General features: G+C 48.0%; 1 protein-coding gene across 16 annotated transcripts in view; it reads left to right on the plus strand.

Annotated features, from left to right (window-relative positions):
* Positions 1–21,782, plus strand: part of DLG1 (discs large MAGUK scaffold protein 1) — a 1,320,486-nt gene that overhangs the window by 1,228,129 nt on the left and 70,575 nt on the right. For all 16 annotated transcript variants that reach the window (XM_085635286.1, XM_085635289.1, XM_085635299.1 and 13 more), the window contains one exon: positions 10,191–10,300. In XM_085635286.1, coding sequence (XP_085491412.1) covers positions 10,191–10,300 — 110 coding nt within the window. The remainder of the gene's footprint in view (positions 1–10,190; positions 10,301–21,782) is intronic.

The following is a 21,782-nucleotide window of genomic DNA, read 5'->3' on the forward strand; positions in this document are numbered from 1 at the left end:
CCACGCAAGAGGGCGAAGAGTTGACAGGTTCCGTGGGAGGGACCCTCCCCTGCTGCTGTGCCGGGAGATCCTCCTAAAGGGGCAGTTGGATCGATGCTTAGGTTTAGAAGCTCTGGATACCAGACTCTCTGTGCCCAGTTTGGAGCCACAAGGATGACTGGGGCCAAGTTTTTCCTGATCTTCTTGAGATCTCTGGGCAGGAGTGGTATGGGGCAAAAGGCGTACAGGAGGCCTGAGCTCTACTTGAGATGAAAAGCGTCTCCGAGCGAGAGCTACCTTGGAAACTCGAGCTTGTGAAGCTGCTGACAATGCACGTTCTCAACTGAGGCAAACAGATCTAACCAATGCTCTCCCCACAGTTGAGATACCTTGTGCCACCTGGGGTTGAAGACAAGATCCGCTAGTCATTGACTGCTGAGTTGGTTTGCACTGGCATTCAAGGAACCTGCCAGTTGTTGAACCGCCAGGGAAATGCCCTACTGTTCAAACCATGTCCAGAGATGCAGCGTCTCTTGACAAAGGGTCCATATTCAGACTTCTCTTTCCCGCTAAATTGCTTTAAAAGTATCTAAATATTGAACTCGTATCATGCATCGACTACAATAATGTACTGGAACATTCCCAATATGGATTTAGGAAGGCACACAGCACAGAAACGGCTCTGCTCACCGCATCAGAAGAATTAAGATGTGTCATGGACACCGGAGGCCAGACCATACTAACACAGCTTGATCTCTCTGCGGCCTTTGATACTGTCAACCATACCATCTTAATCGACCGACATGGAGAATTCGGAATAAGAGGAGCAGCACTGAAGCTACTAAAAGCTTTTTTGACTAACAGACCAAATTGTGTGGCAATGAGTGAATTTACTTTTAAGCAATTTCACTTTCCTTGTGGGGTACCTCAAGGCTCTTCATTGAGCCCCACTCTTTTCAACCTTTGTTCCCCCTCTGGCTAAACTTATAAAGACAATTGGTTTCTCCGTGGTGTCCTATGCCAACGACACCCAAATTGTGGTGTCAGTTTTTAAAGATCATAAGGAAGTTGGACTCCTGTATGACCCAAATAGAACAATGGATGAGAGCAAATTGCCTAATGCAGGGAAAACATATGTTCTGTTTGGGAAAGATAAATCCTTCTGGTCGCCAATTTGGTGGCCTCAGAATATGGGACCAACACCAGTACAGAAAGGAAGGAATTTAGGAATCGTCTTTGATGACAAACTTAATTTTGAACATCAAGTGAATGCACTTACATCCTCCATGTTCTATAAGCTGAAAATAATAAGAAAGGTTTGTCCCTACACCCCCTATGATCTTCAGAAAACAGTAGTTTCCACTTTAGTTCTTGATAAAATAGAGTGTGGAAACGCCCTTTTTATTGGCATTCGGAAAAAGTCCCTGCAAAAACTCCAAATGCTGCAAAAGGCTTTGGCTGGATTCCTAACGGGAATTCCCAAACATAAGTCAGCGTCCCAGGCCTTGATCAAACTACGTTGGCTCCCAATAGCCAAACCTTTGGATTTTAAAACACTCTGAATTACTTTTGAAGCACTGTACAATATGGGACCGAACTATTTTCGCTTGAAATTTGTCTGGTATACCCCAAATAGGAAGCTTGGATCCTTGGATGCAGTGCCTCTAACACTTCCAAGACCAAAGCGTGTAACTTGGGGTGGTAAGAGCTTCTTTCTAAGAGCCGCCAAGTTATCGAATGGTCTTCCAATTACCATAAGAAAATGTTCAAATATCTTGGCTTTTCGGAAATCTATAAAGACATGGCTATTAAATCAATAGGAAGTATTAGCCACGACCCTCCCCTGTTCTTGAATGATATGGCAGCAGCACCAAGACGCCTCTGGGCATTCAAGAGCAATATAAAAATAAAAAATGAAAATCAACCCCACCCGCCCTATTTTTTACAGTACCACATAGCAGTTGAGACAAAAGTACATTCCCTGAGGAATAGTGAAGCAAAATCAGTTTCACAACAGTGTTACAAATAGAAGTTCAAAAGAGAGTAGAAGTGTCCAATATCCATTCATGATCTTTATTTCTCAATTTTTGTAGATGTTCACGGAGGACTTTGTTAAATCACAAGTTCCATTCTTGAGTCAAAAAACACAGCCAAAGCTCATCAATGATCGCTCGGGACTGCTGACTAGCCTTTGTGAGGCGTGGGGGGCTGATGGATTGGAGCTGGATGACGAGGACTGGGTGTCTGCGGTGGCATCCCCGAAAGAGGTGGCCATACCGGCTCGCCTTCGCTTCGTCCAGCTCAAGATACTCCATAGGGTCTATGTTACGGGGCCGGGTCTGATGCGTATGGGCTATGCCGTGGACGGGTTGTGTAAGCGTGGGTGTGGTTCTTCAGGGACCTTCCTCCATATTTTGTGGGAATGCCCGGAGGTGGCGCGATTCTGGCGTGGTGTGCATGCGGTGTTGCAGGCGGTCACGCATGTGACGCTGCTTCCCGAGGCGAGGAGATGTCTGCTAAATGTGTGGGAGCCGACCGACTATTCAGTGCCGCAGACGTGGTGGGTGACTCTGGGATATATGGTGGCCAAGCGTGATATTGCACAATTGTGGGGTTCCCAGAGGTTGCCAACGGTCTCGGCGTGGAAGGACAACATGGATTGGTGTATGTTTCGGGAAAAGGTAGTGTATGTTGCGAGAGGTAAGCCTGGGAAGTGGGTGAAAGTGTGGGGCCCCTGGAACACCTACCGTGGCGTAATTTGTACCCCGCCGCTGACGCCTGATCTGTCACTGGCCCCGTCTCCTTAGTCTGCTTGTCTCCCTGGTTCTGGGCATTGAGTTCACTTTGTCTCCGTCCCGACCTACCCCCCCCCCCCCCCCCCCCCGCTATTCCTGTGGATCGGTAGGGTCCTCCAGGGGAGCTCATGCTGCTGCTTTGACTATTGGCTGCCTTGTGGATTTGTTTTTCGTTTCTTATATAAAAATGAAACCGTCATGTGGGGGTCCGGACGGTGTGGCTGCCAACGCTTCTTTCAACTCCTGTGACCTCTCTCACGCCGCAGCGTGTGTTTACTGATTGTATGCACTTACTGTTTGCTAGCGGCCGGCCTGAAGGTTGTAGGCCCATGTTTGTATATCTTTTGGATTCTGTAATAAACGGTTTAAAAAAAAACACAGCCAACACGTGTTTCGTCTATGGATACAATATTCCAATAAGACTTCTTCGGGGCTGTAATGGATAATTATAAAACTCATTACCATTAGCCTCAAACCTTAAAATATATGTAAAAACATCCACCGGACTCAAAAGTTTTAAAAAGGAAACCGAGATAATGGTCAAAGAAACTAGAGTTGTGATAAGGATTACCAATCACCAAAGAACTAGAAAGCATAGACGTAGCCTACACTTTAGTGCCAGTAAATCAACCACCACCAAGTATTAAAGTTAGGATTAATAAAGAAAAGTAAAAAAATAAAATTACAAGCAACACAGTAAAGTATTTAAAGCCAAAAAACCAAAGATCCACCCAATTCAGCGCTATATCTAAAAAAAACTACCAACCTTAGACAAATATCATAGTGGATTGTATCATTTATTCTTCAATTTCTTAAAACCGGTAATTACGGTCCTTGTATATAAAATTCTGAGAGGGAAAGATATACAAAAACTTATGATTGCCGGGTTAGAGCATTTCGCAAACCCTGCCATTCCAGGATAAGACGAAAGAACACTTACCAAAAGTAAGTACGTTATCCCAAAATTCAAAGGTGAAGTTCATCAAGAGCAATCAATTCTGGGTTATGTACCCCCAACATCCTCGTAATATAATACCTAATAGAAGGAAAAGCACGGTATCAATATTAAGCACACCCTCTCTCGAAATCTATTACTATCACAACAGACCAGTTACCAATAAACTGACTGGGTTTCATAGTTAGAATTAAAATATATATTCCTAATTACTCCATATAGCATAACAGTCCTCAAAAAGAAAGTTGACCAAAGAACCACCGCATTAAGTAACATAATGGCCCTTACGGCAAAATCTTATCATATTTAAAAGTCAATCTACCCTCTCAATTTACTTGAAAGTACCAAAGAGGAAGGTAGGGTAGAGAAATAGTAAGCTCTCACCTCCCGTATCAGGGCATGAGTCCTCTACCGTAATCTCCCGGACCGCTAATGTGGCGTGTAACGTGGGCGCCATGTTATTGGTTCTATTTGTATGAACCGCGTATAGTCAACATAGACAGCGGACTAACCCAATATCGAGATCCACTAAAGACGCCATATTTGAAAGTGCAATCCTTAAAGCGTTATCAATATTTTCAATAGTTCATAGACATTATATCCAAGTCCACCCAAACAAAAGGATTTTTTTAAATACTAAATCATTAAATAAAACGGCCCAAATGTAGGCCATTAATGTTATAATATTCATTAGCGGAAGCTGCATGATCAAACTCTCTATTAAATCTAACTGGCTATGATGCGTGTAGGTGAACGTGATAGTAACCCTTAAAGAAACAGTTCACATCAGAATGTGAGTAGTAAACTACAATTAAAATTGAAGCAAGACGAAGAAGCATAGATGAAGAAAAGGAGAAAGACACACGAAGAAAAAGAAAAGGGGAAGACCAGTGATGGACAGAAAATTGAGTCAAATATAGAGGGCAAGTTAGGCAACACCACTCGTAACTTACAAAATACAATAACATCAATGAATGTCGCATATCTAATGATAGAAACGCACATTATTAAGGAATCAACAGATACAAAGACAAAATACTGTACTAAAGACTCCAACAAAGTGCTAATGACAAGCAGAGTTAATCGCATTGAAGAAAAGAAAAGAAACTTTGACAACTATAACAAATAATTACTAATTGAATACATTAAAAGGTCATACATTCTATATTTATTTTCAGTAAACATAGATAGCTTGTTATAAGGTATGACCAAAGGAATTCAAGTAATTACAGCATATATAAAGCAGTCAATAACCCAAAAAATATTGAAGCTCGGAATCAATATTAAGACCCCGTTCAACCGCATGTAATTTCAATATCCATTTTGCCTCACATTGTCGGACCCTAAGTTCCCTATTACCACCGCGATTATCATAAAGGATATTTTCTATGCCATGAAATGAAAAAGAAAGCTTATCTTTCTGACTGGGGCAACTGATAGCATGGTTTACGAGAGGATATCTTAAGTCCAAGTTTTTTAGGGCTCTAAAATGTTCAGCCGTTCTTTCTTTGAGACATCTAATCGTACTGCCTACGTATATTTTTAAGCATTTGCAACGAATAACATACACAACAAACTTTGTAGAGCAATCAATATGTTGGAAAATCTTATACCTAATTGATCCATTATAATCAAAATCCTTAATTCCATGTTCAGCAAATGTGCACATGCTGCAGTGACCACATCTGAAAGAACCTACATTAACTTTATGTAGCCATATATTATCAGGATTTTTGATTTTAGGATAACTAGGGCTGATTAAACTTCGAATTGTAGCACCTTTCTTGTATGCAATACTAGGTTTGTTACAAATGTAAGTGCAAATAGTAGGGTCTGACGACAATAAGTGCCAATGTTTATTAAGGATGTTGTAAATCTTATGGGACCAAGGGTTGTAATTGGTTACTAATCTGACAACCTGTCTTGCTGTTGTCATGCTGTGGTTTAGGTTTCAGCGTATCCTACCTACACAACCTCAAAGATCTTTGTTTTGCCTTTAAGATGGTTTCTTTGTCATAGCCTCTGTTAATAAAGCGATTTTCCATATCAACTACACAGTCAAGGAAATCTTTTTAGCATAGCAGTTGTGTTGTGCGAGAACACCTGTACCAGCCTTCCCTTAATGGTGGGTAGAAAGGTTTTCAATGGCAGCCGGATCGCACAGAGCTCCACCATGTTTATGTTGAGTCCGGATTCTGCTGGAGACAAGAGTCCTCTGATCTCCACCTCTCCCAGATTGCCACCCCATCCAAGCAGTGACTCATTTGTCACTACTGTCAGATCTGGTTGGGGAAGGGAGAGGGGTCTGCCTCTGACCCAATCTCAGTTCGTTAGCCACCACTGCAGGTCATTTGCAGTTCTCTATGAGATCTCGACCATGTCAGAGATATTCCCTAATGCTGCGCCCACTGGAATTTCAGGTTCCACTGCAGATCCTGCATTTGCTATCTAGCATGAGTCACTAGCAGGATGCAGGAGGCCGTGAGGCCCAGCAGCCTCAGAATCAATCTCACTTAAATTCAGGATAGAGGCTGAAACATCAGTATCATAGTCTGAATATCCTGGGCTCGACACTCTAGAGGATAAGCCAGAAACTGCGCTGTGTCCAAAACAGCTCCGATAAAAGGAAGCATCCAAGAAGGAGTCCGGTGTGACTAAGGCATGTGGATAGTGAACCCCAGTGAATGCAGGAGGTCCGCTTTAGTCTGGAAGTGGGAGACAAGAGCCAAGTCTGCCTTCAGCAGCCAGTTGTCAAGATAGGGAACGACTGGCACCCCTGATCTGCACAGATGAGCTGCGACCACCACCATTACCTTGGTGAACAACGCGGGTAAGGCCAAAAGGGAGCATGGTGAACTGAAAATGCTCATGGTCTACCATAAAATGCAGGTTACGCCGATGGGCAGGCAGGACAGGGAGGTGAAAATAGGCGTCCTGCAAGTCCAACGCTACCATCCACTTTTGAGGAAGTAGTTGAGGGCTTGTAACCAAAAAGTAGCAGTAGTAGTAACCACAGCCCACTTCTGGTGCCGGAACCCTATCTATGGCTCCATAGCCAACGGCGCCATGACTTCCTCATTGAGCAGGGACAAATAGTACTCTGTCAGCTGTTCGTAAGATGGAGGCATGGAGGGAGGCATAGTCTTAAAGGGGAAGGAGTAGCCCCTTCGGATGATCTGCAGAACCCACTTCTTCAATGTTCTAGACTGCCAGTGGTGGAGGTGATAGCAAATCCTGGCACAAACTGGACGCCCATGATCCAAAAGGGCAAGATTAGGATAGTTTGGATGCTGCAGCTACCAGGGTTGGTGGCTGGACCAGACCGCTGGCTACCCAACCAACAAGGCTGATAGAACCCCTGCCCTCGTCCACGCAGAGGCAGGGAAACTTGCGCGGCTCGGTGGCGGGGTAGGGTTGACTCGGTTGAAAGCCTCTTCTTTGACTATGATAGGAGCGAACGGCAGACTGGGGATGTGGGCTAGCCGGGTGTCCCAAGGATTCAGCCATAGCCTCAGAGACCTAAAAGTGCTCCAGCACTGAGCATGCCTTGTCTCCGAAGAGACTGGTGCCATCAAAGGGCATGTCCATGAGGGAAGCCTGGACATCCTCCGAAAAACCCAGATGCTCTCACCCAGGTGTGGTGTCTGAGGACCACCGTCGACGAAACGGCTCTGCCCAACGAGTCAGTCGTGTCCAAGCCACATTGTATAGTGGACTTCGTTACATCTCTCCCGTCTGTAACTGCTTCAGAGGAGAATGCCCCGGGCCTCCTCCAGGATCTGTGGCTTCACTTGCGCAAAAGTTTGCCACAGAGTGTGGGAATAGCGGCCCAATAAGCATGTGGTGTTCACTGACTGCATTACAGAGCTGGCAAAATAAAACATTTTCTTTCCAAAGCTGTCCAGCCTCTTGGATTCTGTGTCCGGGGGAGCAGTTGGGAACGTGCCATGGGAAGTGGAGGCTTTTTGACCACCAAGCTCTCCAGGGTAGGGGGTTGGGTAGGGAAATTTAGGGTCCCTGGTAGCCGGTGGTGGTGCAGGGAAATGTCCTATTTACAGGAGGCCCTGTGCTGGGTTTGGACCAGGTCCCTAGAAGGTCGGTGAGGGCTTTGTTGAACAGGAGTAGAGGTTCAGAGGAGGAGACTCCTGGTTGCAGCACCTCCGTCAAGATGTTAGTCTTGTATGCCACCTAGGGCAATTGAAGGTCAAAGACGTCAGCCACCCTCCACACCACCATTGCGTATATAGCTCCCTCCTCCATAGCCATGGTAGAAGGAGAAAGCATGCTGGTTTCTGGAGAAGTGCCCAGTCCGCTGGCATCACCCAGTTCCTCACACCAGTCCATATCCTGCTCATACTAGTATTCTAAAGGGTCCAGTGACCAATCCCATTCCTCTCAGAGGCCTAGCCCTTCAGAATAGAGCTCGGGCTCCGACCTAGGACACGGGCGTCCTGTCGACCTCCAGAATCTGTTTTGGTCGACACGGCTCTGGCTCCGTGATGTCGGGTATTGCAATGGGGCAGGCGCAGGGAGAGTTGAGGTTGTAATAGCATGACCGGTGCCGGTCTGGATCCATGACCGGATTCATGGGGGCCCATTGGAGCCGACAGTGTGGAACCAGATCGGGCCCCCTCTGACCCCACTGGGCCCAAAGGCGCACCGGAGGGGTCAGGCACTCAAAAATGAGATCCACAGCCTCATACAATTCTTTAATTTGAACTGGGGTTGCTCCAGCTCCCGAAAAACTGGGAAGGCGCGCAGAGTTGGCCCAGGTGCAGGTTCCTGGGAAACCAGGCCTTACACGCCGATGTTCCTTTGTCGCGTCTGCCTATATGTGAGGAGAAATCAAAGTGCGCTTCGACTTCTTGTGTTTTTTGGGCCTCTTACCTGAGTGTCTGCTTGATTTTGAGTAGAATGAAGAGGACATCGAAACTCCTGCAACTTTCCAGAGACCTTCCTCTTGAGCAATACCGTAACTTCCGCTGAGTCACACAGTGGTTGCTCTTTTCTCAGATCATGGTTTGTTTGGAAAGAAAAGAACTGACGTCAGCGTGCCGAGGTGGCGCCTTTATAAGTGACACAGATGATCCTTTTGGCGCTGATGATGCCTCACGGAGCCGACGACTCCACCAGTCGGCACGCAGGGGAACTGCTCCCGAAAATCTTCCGGTTCCAGTCTGAAGCCCGGGGAAATTCAAAGCTAAGGAATCTGGGGCTAGTTGTCTCTATCAAATGCATGTAAATAAACTTGTATAGGATGCGATTACCCATAGATGTCTTGGCACTAACGTTCCAAAAAGAAAAAACACCTGAGCATAAATCAGAGGTGATATTGTATATCTATTTGCTAGAAAAGCCAGGTTTTTTTACGTTTTTCTTAACTGCCGCAAAATTTGGTTGAGATCTTAAGTTTAATGGCAGGGTATTCCAAAGTATGCTAGCACAAAAGAAAAAAATCCTGCCTTCCCATCTTGCTTTATTTATTCTGGGGGCAGCCACTAGTCTAGCAGAACCTGATCATTACATACAACTAAGTGAATGCCAGAAAAAGATTTTTGACAGTCAAGTGAAGAGCTTTATGCACCAAACATATGGATTTGAAATTAATCCTTCCCCTAACTAGTAGCCAGTGGAGGTTATGCAAGGATTGAGAAATAGAGGCACATTTTGGAAGTTTCAAAAGAAGCCTGGCAGCTGCATTTTGAAGAGATTGAGGTTTTTCGCCCAACACTTCTGAGAACCCACATACAGGCATTAGAGTAATTGATGCTTGTAATAAGTGCCATACTGACTGTTTTTTGTGCCACAGTGACTGTTTTTTGTAATTCTAAAGGTATGAAAGGAAAAATCTTCTTTAGATTCCTAAGCAGGAAGAAACAAGGAGGTTTGATTTATTTGGTCTGAAAAACCTAGTTTGGTGTCAAATCCAACTCCCAGATTTTTTGCCTTTTGGACTGGGGAGGGAGGAGAACCAAGTTGGGATGGCCACCATGGAGAGTTCCAGAAGGTGGAGTCATTCCCAAAGAGAAGTACCTCAGATGTTTCTGAGTTTAATTTCAGACAATTTCTTTGCATCAAGCTCAGAATGTGAGCGATGCAGTTGCGAAAATATTTACCACCCCTTCAGCTTCAGATTATATTAAAACCACAATTTGTGTCTCATCTGTGTAGGGGATTACTGCAAAACCGTAGCTGCTGTTAAGATCGGCCGGGTGGGAGGTGCCATAGATATAAAAAAGTGTGGGGCCAAGAAAGGATGTTTTTGCCATTTTCGTTATTGCGGAGCGTTTTAACTCTTGGCCTTTCATCCCCTCCCTCATCACTCAGTAACTTGTTTAAGTCGATATCACTTGTTCTGCGAATACAATTGTGAAATTTTGTAAGGTTCTCTCTTTATTTTTGCATAATGATAACAGATTGTGATTGACATATTTGACCCAACCGTATTTGTTTGTTTTTAGGGAAAGCACTGTATTCTCGATGTCTCTGGGAATGCGATCAAGAGGTTACAGATTGCTCAGCTCTACCCAATTGCGGTTTTCATTAAACCTAAATCCGTGGAAAACATCATGTAAGTGGCCTGTAAATTTGAGTATGAATATGTGTGTGCTTTATCTACTGTAATACTGCAACAATATCCCATGCAGAAATTGCCTGTCCATTTGAGCCCTCCATTAGGATGCTCTGCTGAATATATTCCTAACTTTTGTTATTCTTACAGCTTAGTTCTAAAGATCATCAAGCTTGGAAAGTGCAGTGGGAAGTTGGTGTATGACTTCAGGTGTTAATGTAGTTTCTGAATGGTTGCTTTCAACTGTGGAGCCCTTGCGAAGTGGGTTCATTCTGATAGATATTTCCAGCCGCAGATTCCTCATATTATGAATAATCCCCAGACTTCAGACTGGACACGAAAACTTTCAGCAGTATTCCGTGCGTGAAATTATCCTCTTGCTGCTCTACACCGATGCCTTCCACTCTAGAAATGACGTGGGAACCTATATAGACCCCACTCCTGCATGCTTTCTTTCTGCACCACCAGACGTGGATCTGTAGCTCCTCTCTGAGACACTTACCGCAATATTTTTACAAATTTCTTAGTATGCAAGGGGTGTCACCCACTAAAACAACACGTTTCAAACTCTGTAGGGACTGTCAAACAAATGTCTGTCATAGATCCTCATGAGGTGTGCATGGGGTTGAGCCACGACACCAAGGCCTGCAGCAACTGCACTTTTGACTAATCCGAAGGCCACCAGGGAACACAAAGCAAAACTCTGTTATCAAGCATAGGAGAGTTCCTCAGTGGAACTGTTACAAATCCTGCTCCACCTCCAATGTCCACTCTGTTTCATTGCCGGAGACAACAGTCGCTTCAGAGGTCCGCTTTCATCACTCTGCAAGTTCTCAAGTAAGCATAAGAAATATAAGAAGTCGAAGCAGGATTCTGCCTCTTCATGCTCCTCGCATTTGCCTGAGCTAGTGTGGGCAGCACCATCCCTCTCGATGTTGCTCCCAAAGTCAGCCAACTTTTGAGCCAGTCCTGCAGCTGGTCATGGCTCAACCAGTTTCTGGGCCCTTCAGCCACACCACATAGGATTGAAGAGTTCCACGCAGCTATGCGCCGGCTCTTTGAATCCCTGCCAACTTCCTCTGGCATGCCCTCAGGCCCCGAGGAGCCAAGAGACGTTCTCCTGGGATACCACTGAACTTATCTTGCTTCCGACTACGCTGCCAAGGCCACAACCCACGCTGGCCCTAGGCACATCGTCACCGATGCTGACTTCGCTGCCTGAAGAAGCAGCCCCCATTGTCCTCTCTGCCACAGAGTTGATGCTGGTCCGACCTTGACAGATATCGAGCCCGAATCTACTACAGGATCGACAACACTCTTTGCATTCCCTTTTTGGGACTGAGTTAGATAATAACTGTGACCCGTGTGATGAGTTGCTTAGCCTTACTAAGATGCCATCTGATGAGAAGACTTACAGGAGGCGAGTGGCCTCGATACTTCCTGAGAGGCAGGTCTTAAACACCCGCACCAGCCACAGAGGAATCCGCTTCCTATGCCATGGTGCAGGCAAAGTGCTTTACTCCCAGCTCCCCGCTATGGAGGTTAATATAATGTTTTGATAGAAGTCCTCCAACCGGAGCACACATCTGAGCCCATTTTTTCCTTTTATGAGGCACTGACTGATACCTTAGGGGCTTGGGCCAAACCTTGCTCAGGCCCCCTAGTCAATAGACGAATTGCCAGGCGCCATCGCCCTGCTCCTTGCAGCCCAGCTTTTCTTTTGCAGCATCCTTAGCTAGAAAGCGTAGTGGTACAGGCTGCCACCAGACACTCTAATCCCACCACATTTCCCATCATTCCTCAGATAAGAAATCTCAGCGAGTGAAAACATTCAGTAAACATTTTCTTGTTTTATTTATACCAGCTTGGCCTTCCGATCTGTTAACACCAGGTGTTTGTTTGCATGCTACTCATGCACCCCTTGGGATTTAGTGGCCAAAGTCCTCCCTGGTGTACTCAAATACCTTTGCCCTGTACTTTCTCAGGCAGTTCAAGATGTCCATGATGCTGCTAAGGTCACGATTCCATCGGCAGGCCCTAGATGCCAGCATTGCCATTCGCTGCCATGCGTGGCTGCAGTTGACTGGGTTCTCCGGAGTTGTCCAGTCCTTTCTTGTGGATGTGCCCTTTGATCGGCCTTGCCTGTTCATGGAAAAAGCTGATTCCCCTCTTGAGCGCTTTTAGGAGAGCAGAACTACTGCTCGCTTGGTGGGCTTTTCTGCCCTGCCTATCCAATCATAATAGTTCCACCATTCCTTTAGGGGCTTTGGCCTAGGTATCCCTTACTGCCAACTTGTCTGGCCCCCACAGGGAAGCAAGCAGGTTTGTGGTAGATGCCGTGGTGCCCGACACCGCAGCAAAGTTTAGTGCGCCGCCCAGCCTACTACCCCGCTGCAGTCCCACCTGCAATACCTCTTTAGCGTGCTCTTGCAGGTATACAGCTGATCAATGGGAGGGCAGAATTCACCAATTCATACATTGGTGGCAAGCAATCAAGTTCGAAAGGTGAGTCCTACATATTGTTTGCAAGGGTTATGCCTTACCCTTTCTCTCTTCGCTGCCGCACCTTTCACTAGCCCCCATTCGACTGACAAAGGACCATCTTTGTTGCGGGAGGAAGTGCAAGCCCTTTTGGCCAAAGGGGCCATCTGCTGGTGTCGGAAGTATAGCATGGTGATTATCCCTGCTACTTTCTGGTGCCCAGAAAGGATGAACAACTTCATCCTGTGCTAGAGCTTCACCCTCTCAATGCCTTACTACAGAAGGAAATATTTGAAATGGTCAGCCTGGCCCATGACTTGTCTGGCTTTGACCCTGGAGACTGGATGGTAGCGCTGGACCTACAGGATACTAATTTCGATGTTCTTGTCCTTTCGGCCCATCGGCGTTATCTATGGCCTGTGGTGGGAGAGGAACATTTTCAGTTCACTGTACTCCCCTTTAGTCTCACCAGCGCCCCTCGGCATTCACGAAATTCATGGCGGTGATGTCGGCACACCTTCAGATGTGCCGGTGTCCCCCTATCCTAATGTCGAAGGCGTGCTCGCCCCAGGTGGCCATCAACCTCTTCCTGACTATGGCAAACCTCCCGACATCGTTGGGGCTCATCATCAGCATGCTAAAGTCACATCTGACTCCTTTTCAGATGATCCCTTTCTTCTGAGCCATTCTAGATATGGTTCGGTTTTGAGCCTTTCCCCTGGAAAAGAGAGGCTAGGACACTCAGGCTATGATCTCCATCTTTCACCCTCCGTCCTGGATTTTATTGAGGTAGACTCTGAGGATTTTGGGACTGATGGCCTCCCATATACTACTGGTCGAGGACGCCAAGTAGCATATCCATGCTCTGCAATGGGATCGGAGGTCCTAGTGTGCACGATATAAGGGGACCTCTGAGATTACATTCAGATCCCGGATGAAGCTGCCAAAGATCTGCAGTGGTGTTTACTGGACTGCGATTGTCCGTGGCAGGCCCCTTTTCCTTATCCCACCCAGTGCTGACAGTGGTGACCGATGTACTGTTTCTGAGTTGGGGTGGCCACCTGGGAGAGATGGAGGTCAGCGGCCTCTGGTCTCTGTCTGAGCCCTTGCTCCACCGCAGCCTTCTGCAGCAGAGGGTCATCTGCTTGGCTTTTAAAGTCTTCCTGCTGCCCATAAAAGGGAGGCTGGTACAGGTGCTTGTGGACACCACCTCCAGAATCTGGTACTGCAAAAAACGAAAGGGTGGGTCTCGAACTCTGTGCCAGGAGGCCTTCCACCTCTGGAACTGACTGCACCACCTAGAAAGTTTCCTGGTGGTGAACCATCTGGCAGGATCATTAAATATTAGGACAGACAAGCTCAGTCTTCGATGCCTTAGCAAATCACAATTTGCAGCTACACCTGGAAGTGGTGCAAGGTGTCTTCCGTGAATGGGGAGAATATTTGCTCGAACTTTACACCGCCGCTGAGAAAGCGCAATGTCAGCACTTTTGCACGTTGGAGTTTCCAAGGCCTCTCTCGCTTAGAGATGTGTTCTGCCTTGAGTGGAGCTCTGGACTCCTGTATGCCTTTCCACTGATACCACTCCTGCCCAGAGTTCTCCAGAAGATCAGGGCAGACTGGGCCTAAGTTTTACTAGTGGTTCCGGATTGGGCAGGACAGGAACAGTATGGTATCCAGAACTCCTGGGCTTGAGCATATGTCCTCCGATCAGAATGCCCCTCCAGAAGGACCTACTGTTGTAGACACAAGACAGGATTCTCCACCTGGCCCTGCACAATCTTTACCTTCATGCTTGGAGTTTGAACGGCGACAGCTGAACACCTTTCTCTAGAGGTGGTTGATGTCATCTTGGCTGCCGTGCATCCCTCAAGAAAGACTGTGTGCACCGGTAATTGGGACAAATTTATTGCTTGGTGCGGCACACGTCGGAGTGACCCCCTCCAGGTTACGTTATCTGACATTGTGTTTTTGTTCCATCTCTTGTCCACCTTAGAGTTTCTTTGGGCATAGTAGGGTTATCTTTTGGCCTTTTTACGGCTGCCAGATCAGCTCTTGTTTGAGTCACTGGTTGTGATGCAATTTTAGAAAGAGCATCAACATGTTTACTCTTTTCAATTTTGTCATGCCCCAATAGGACCTTAATCTAGTCCTGACTCATCTGATGTGCACTTTATTCGAGCTGCTTCACAGCTGTCCTTTACGGCTTCTTATTATCAAAACTGTACTCCTCATCGCCATCACCTTGGCACGGCATGTGAGTAAGCTTCAGGCTGTCAATCTACCATGCATTTCCTTCATCCCTTACAAACTGGTTCTGCGGACTCTGGCATCTATCTGCTTCCTCAAAAGGTTATTAGGCCGTTCCACGTCTGTCAAACCATCACCTTGCTGGCATTCTGTGCTTCTCCTCACCCCTCCAAGAAGGAGGAGAGACTTCATTGCTTGGACCCCAAGAGAGTGCTAAGATTCTACAAAAAGCGTACCAAAGACCACTTGGTAGAAAATCAGCTCTTTGTGGGGTTATGTGGAACAAAAAAAGCCAAGGCTGGTTAGAAGATAACCATCTCCTGCTAGATCAGGGGTACTCACAAACTTTCTCTTGGGGGCCAAATTTACAGTGTGGTTTGTGGCCGAGGGCCGCACCTTGGGGGCGAGGTCATTGGGGGAGGGGGCGGGGCTAGAGCAACAAAAAAAACTGTGACCATTAGGTGGAACACAGGTCCCTGCAGCGGACGCCTTCGTCCACTGAGCCACCGGACCCGGCATACACATATCTCTCTCTCTCTCCCTCCCTCCCTCTCTGTCCGTCTCCCTCCCTCTCCGTCCGTCTCCCTCTCCCTACCTCTCCCTCCCTCTCCCTCTCCCTCTCCCTCCCTCCTCCATCTCCCTCCCTCTCCCTCCCTCCTCCATCTCCGTCCCTCCCCTCCTTCTATCTGTCTCTCTCCCTCTCCGTCTCCCCCTCTCTGTCTCCCTCCCCCTCTGTCTCCCTCCCCCTCTGTCTCCCTCCCCCTCTGTCTCCCTCCCCCTCTGTCTCCCTCCCCCTCTGTCTCCCTCCCCCTCTGTCTCCCTCCCCCTCTGTCTCCCTCCCCCTCTGTCTCCCTCCCCCTCTGTCTCCCTCCCCCTCTGTCTCCCTCCCCCTCTGTCTCCCCCCCTCCCCCTCTCTCTCTCCCTCTCTCTCCCCCTCTCTCTCTCCCTCTCTCTCTCCCTCTCCCTCTCTCTCTCCCTCTCTCTCTCCCTCCCTCTCTCCCTCCCTCTCCGTCTCCCTCTGTCTTCCGTCTCTCTGTCTCCCCCCCTCTGTCTCCCCCCCTCTGTCTCCCCCCCTCTGTCTCCCCCCCTCTGTCTCCCCCCCTCTGTCTCCCCCCCCTCTGTCTCCCCCCCTCTGTCTCCCCCCCTCTGTCTCCCCCCCTCTGTCTCCCCCCCTCTGTCTCCCCCCCCTCTGTCTCCCCCCCCCTCTGTCTCCCCCCCCCTCTGTCTCCCCCCCCTCTGTCCCCCCCCCCTCTGTCTCCCCCCCTCTGTCTCCCCCCCTCTGTCTCCCCCCCCCTCTGTCTCCCCCCCCCTCTGTCTCCCCCCCCCTCTGTCTCCCCCCCCCTCTGTCTCCCCCCCCCTCTGTCTCCCCCCCCCTCTGTCTCCCCCCCCCTCTGTCTCCCCCCCTCTGTCTCCCCCCCCCTCTGTCTCCCCCCCCCTCTGTCTCCCCCCCCCCTCTGTCTCCCCCCCCTCTGTCTCCCCCCCCCTCTGTGTCTCCCCCCTCTGTGTCTCCCCCCCCTGTGTCTCCCCCCCCCTCTGTCTCCCCCCTGTGTCTCCCCCCTGTGTCTCCCCCCCCTGTGTCTCCCCCCCTGTGTCTCCCCCCCCCTGTGTCTCCCCCCCCTGTGTCTCCCCCCCCTGTGTCTCCCCCCCCTGTGTCTCCCCCCCCTGTGTCTCCCCCCCCTGTGTCTCCCCCCCTGTGTCTCCCCCCCTGTGTCTCTCCCCCCTCTCTGTGTCTCTCCCCCCCCCTCTGTGTCTCTCCCCCCCCCTCTGTGTCTCTCCCCCCCCCCTCTGTGTCTCTCCCCCCCTCTCTGTGTCTCTCCCCCCCCTCTGTGTCTCCCCCCCCCTCTGTGTCTCTCCCCCCCCCCTCTGTGTCTCTCCCCCCCCTCTGTGTCTCTCCCCCCCCCCCTGTGTCTCTCCCTCTCCGTCTTCCTCCCTCTCCGTCTTCCTCCCTCTCCATCTCCCTTCCCCTCTTCCCCTCTCCCCCTCTCCCCCTCTCCCCCTCTCCCCCTCTTCCCCTCTCCCCCTCTCCCCCTCTCCCCCTCTCCCCCTCTCCCCCTCTTCCCCTCACTCCCTCCCTCTCAGTCTCCCTCCCTCTCAGTCATGGTTACCTTTTTCCTTTTACACTCATTATTCTGAAATTAGTGAGTACTTTTGCATGAAAAGGTATGGCCATGACTACAGGGCCCGGAAGGGGCCCGTTTCAGTGCCCATTGCTTATATTCTTTCAAAACATAGGCAGTATGGTATAAAAAGACCACATTCGTAAACACACAGTCGCTGTACACATTTTGTTTTCCAATTCACCCATCAAGCCGGTATTTCAGTACCTCCAGGCAAGGTGCACCTTCCCACACAGGGAACTATGTTGTTCAACGAGAGAGGAGTAAACAAAAGTATCACTTCACTGGCAAACACTGTAAAGTGGCACTAATGTGTTTAGGTGTAAATAAATCAATCTGGACATCTTGCAACCACTCGGTCTTGCTTTAATTGGTTATTTTTTTTTCACATTTGGAATGTTTTATTTCTCTCCACCCGGAGGCTGCACTTGTGTCAGAGAAAGACAACGTTTCCAGCAAAAATGTTATTCTTTTTTGGATCCATTTCACAGGGGAGCAAATAAACGAAAGGAGGAGAGAGAGGGTAATACCCGTTTCTTGAAGTCTCGGTTTTCACTAACTGAGGAGCGAGACAGATTGAGAGGGAAGACTCGTAGGCTTAGATGCCGTCACCGTGGTGTGCGCGCACAGCTTAATTTATGGGGACTTGGGGAGGCTGAAGAGGATTGCTTCCAGGCGCAGCCGTCTCCCTCGCTGAGAGTGAGGGGGCCCCTGGAGCGTGGGGGCCCCCCCGCACCACGGGGGCTGCGTTATGCCCCTGGCAGCTGAGGCAGCTTCCCTTCCAGGGCACACACACAGCCCCACCCGAGTACTTCACAGGTCTTTAAGAGACCATTTGCATGATAACGAGGCTTTGTTGCATTTCACCTCCTAGCGCCCCAGCAGATCCACTCTGACTATCGCTTGAATCCCCGGGCCCCACAGAGCAGAGTCTGTGTTTGCTGACACTGTTAAACAAACACCGTACGATGTCTACAAGGTCCGCGAGCCGCCAAGAAAGGCTTGCCGGGCCGCTGGCGGCCCGCGGGCGGTACTATGAGTACCCCTGCTGTAGATGATGCTCTGCATTAAGATCTACTCATTGGCCGAAAAGCAGCCTCCAGAACAACTGCATCCTCATTCTATCTAGTCAAAATCTGCTTATACTACGTTGCCACACGGAGTCCCTGTCCTAGACATTTGCCAGGCAGCTATGTAGTCATCTCTCCACAAAGCATTATTGCCTGGCGGTCATGTTTGCTGGGAGGTACATTTTGCCTGCTCAGTCCTGCAGGACTTTCTGATTTTAGTCTATTCACAGGCTCACCTCCAAATAGGTAGTTCTTTGCTATCTATTCAAAACGTGAGGAAGCTGCAACCTAAAGTCTTTATGAGAAGAATAAGTTACTTACCTTTGGTAACGCTCTTTCTGGTAGAAAAAAGCCACAGATTACTCATCGACCCTCCCATCTTCCCTGTTCTGTGATTCAGTTGTGTCTGTTAATAAGATCTGCACTTTATGTACCAATTTGCTCTTGGGATTCTGCATCTGGAGAAGCGGTTAGTCTCGAAAGCAACTGATGTCAGCACATGGGATTGGTGACTAAAAAGGCCATGCAAGTTACTTCTGGAGCGAAACCGGGTCAGTGCGGAGTCTCAAGGCGCCACCTCATGGTACACAGAGGTACTGCTGGAAAGTTACTTGTTCTGTGGTGCCTTACCAAATTCTCGTTTTGAGTGTTGTAATTTTCACTGAAAAAGTTGCTTTGCCTTCGAGATTTCGTTTTTGTATCATAGCATTAGTACATTAGAAGAAGGAAAGTCTTGGCTTTCTTATGTGAATATAATACGACATTATATGTAACTTATTCTCTTATGAGAAATATTCACCAGCACAGCTTCCTCTGCCTACTAAATGAGCACATTTGCAAATGTTATGGGATCAGCAACTTCTAAAAGATTAAAAAAGGGTACTGACCCACTTGAAACTGAACTTATTCTCTTGGAAGATATCCCTGAGATTGCCACTGAATAAAAATGGGGCCATGTTCTAAGCATAGCCTGAATTCATGTCTGCCAATCGCAGTAAGATTGGTTCAGTCTATTCTATTACAACCAATTGGTTCCAGGTACCATACTCTCTTCAGGCACTCAGCTTGAAGGTGTCTCTTACCCATTCTACATTTTTATAAATCCCAAAGTTTATCAGGGTCGGAATAAAGTTCTTAATAGGCCCTTTTCTTCTACTGCTCATGAATCATTAAAATGAAGAAAATGGAAGGACATAACTCCGCAGTTTACCAGTGGGCACTGTCAGCTCATTCTGAGTCAATGATGATAGGCCATATCACCAGTGATGTAATCTCGATTATGTCATTTGCAAGTATTAATTTGTGGGCAGCTCACCTAACTGTATCCAGAATATTTCAGCTTTTCTACTTTTTGTTTCACCTTGACTGTATTAATTACAAGGAATTTCTACGTTTTTATACACGATATTAATATCTTATGAGCAAAAGTAACTGTTAGGAATGGGGCTCTGTAGTTGGCAATGGTTTTCACCTTTGTCCAAGTAGGGACCATTCTTCCTTATCAGGGTAAGGGGGATACACTTCTAAAATAACCCCTGCTCACCCCTTTGATAGCTTGGTACGAGCAAAGAGGCTTATCTCAGACAGTATGTAAAGCATTTGTGCACACATACAGTAATAACACTACAAATGGAAACACACCAGTTTACAAATATAGGTAATCTTTATCTAAACCAAACAAGACCAAAACAGAAATCCACACTACAGTAATCAAAATGTACTTCTTAAAAGGTTAAAAACAGTTCTGCCCATAGCAAACCATAGACGCTACACTTTCAACACAAAATATCTTGAATGTGTCAAAATCATAAACAAAAACAGCAGCAGGGAAGATGATACATCGGCTCCTTACTCCAAGGGAGGTGATGCATCGGTTCCTTACTGAAGGGGAGGTGATGCGTCTGTTTCTTACTGCGGCCCGGTGTCCTTGTAGACTCGGGCCCCGGTGCGAATCGTGGGGATGTGTCTGTTCTCGATGCGGCGGCAACGGTGTTGCGTTGGTTTCTCCAGCCGCGGTCCCACGATGCGTTGGTTCTTGCAGCCACACAGCAGGGCCTGCTTCGGAATCGGTGCAGTGATCTTGGACTTCGTAGATCGGTGCTCTTGGTGCAGAGTGCGTCAATTTCTCCAGCTGCGGGCAGGTGCTGCGTCGGTTTCTTCAGTGGCACGATGGCGATGCGTGGAACTTCTTCCCGCACTGCAGCAATGCGTCAGAAATAGGTGCGGATGCGTCACGCTTCTCATAGTTGTGTGTCTTTTCCAGCTCCCAACAGCAGGAACAACCTCCAGAGGCCCAACTCAGCAACAGGCACCTCTTGGCAGGTCAGAACTCCCAGTATGGAAGTGCAGGGGAGCTAGTGGGGAAGTCATTGTATCCCTGAGACTTCAGAATATGAGGCAAGCTCTACTTCAAGTCCTTGGATATCTTCCTCAAGCAGGGGACACAGAAAAGTCCTTGTCCTTTCCTTGGCAGAAACAGCCACTGCATGCCAACCCCAGACAGCACACAGCAAAGGGGCAGTACTTCTCCAGTTTTTCCAGCTCTTCTCCTTGGCAAAGCCCTTTCTTGTGGATATGCCTTTTGATGAATTTCAGAAATGATCTACCGTTCTGGAGTCTGAGCCCCAATAGTTACACAGCATTTTCCTTTGTTCTATGGTGGCAGCGAGGCTCTGTACTCAGTCAAAACTAGTTCTGTCCTCTCTGGTCCAGCTTCCCGGCAGGAGGTGGCGACAGCATTGTGACATGCAGACCAGGCCCATTCATGTGAAAGGAAATCTCCTTCCCCTACTCTAAATGCAACCCAGGTCTTTTCAGCCCAGCCCTGACTCATCAAGCAGGGCACACCTCAACTCCCCCAGTGGCTGTTTACAGTGAATGCATATCCCCTGGCCCTGTCACTCCAAAGCCAGACAGTCAAACCAAGATGACTAAGCAAGAAAATACCCACCTTCTAAAAGAGGCATTTTCAAACACAGAATATAATAATCATCCTTACTAAAAGATGAATCTCTATATTCTGAGTTCAGGGATACTAGACTTTATCTTCCCATCTTGTCCCAATGGAAATGTATATTTATAAGATGTTATTAAATAAACTCTCATTCTATCCTATGGGACAGGTAACCTTTCAGTAGTGAAAAACGACAATCCCTTTAGTTCACTATTAGGACATGTTACACACCTCACAACATATCCTACCTTTCACAGACACTGCACCCTGCCCACAGGGGTACCTTGGGCCTATCTTAGGGGTGGCTCACAAGTCAGAAAAGGGAAAGTTGGGCCTGGCAAGTGAGTACACTTGCCAGGTCGACATGGCCATATCAAACTGCGCACAGTTACTGCAGTGTCACCTTTTGCAAGGCTGCTTGTGTGGCTGGCACAATCGGTGCTGCAGGCCCATTAGCAGCATTTGACTTACAGGCCCTGCACACACACAGTGCACTGTACTAGGGACTTAGTAGTAAGTCAAACAAGCCAATCCTGAAAACACCAATCCATGGTCACAATTTACCACTTGCACTTTGGCACTGGTCAGCAGTGGCAAAGTGCCCAAAGCAT

Source organism: Triturus cristatus, chromosome 11, assembly GCF_964204655.1.
Source record: "Triturus cristatus chromosome 11, aTriCri1.1, whole genome shotgun sequence".
Taxonomy (NCBI): domain Eukaryota; kingdom Metazoa; phylum Chordata; class Amphibia; order Caudata; family Salamandridae; genus Triturus; species Triturus cristatus.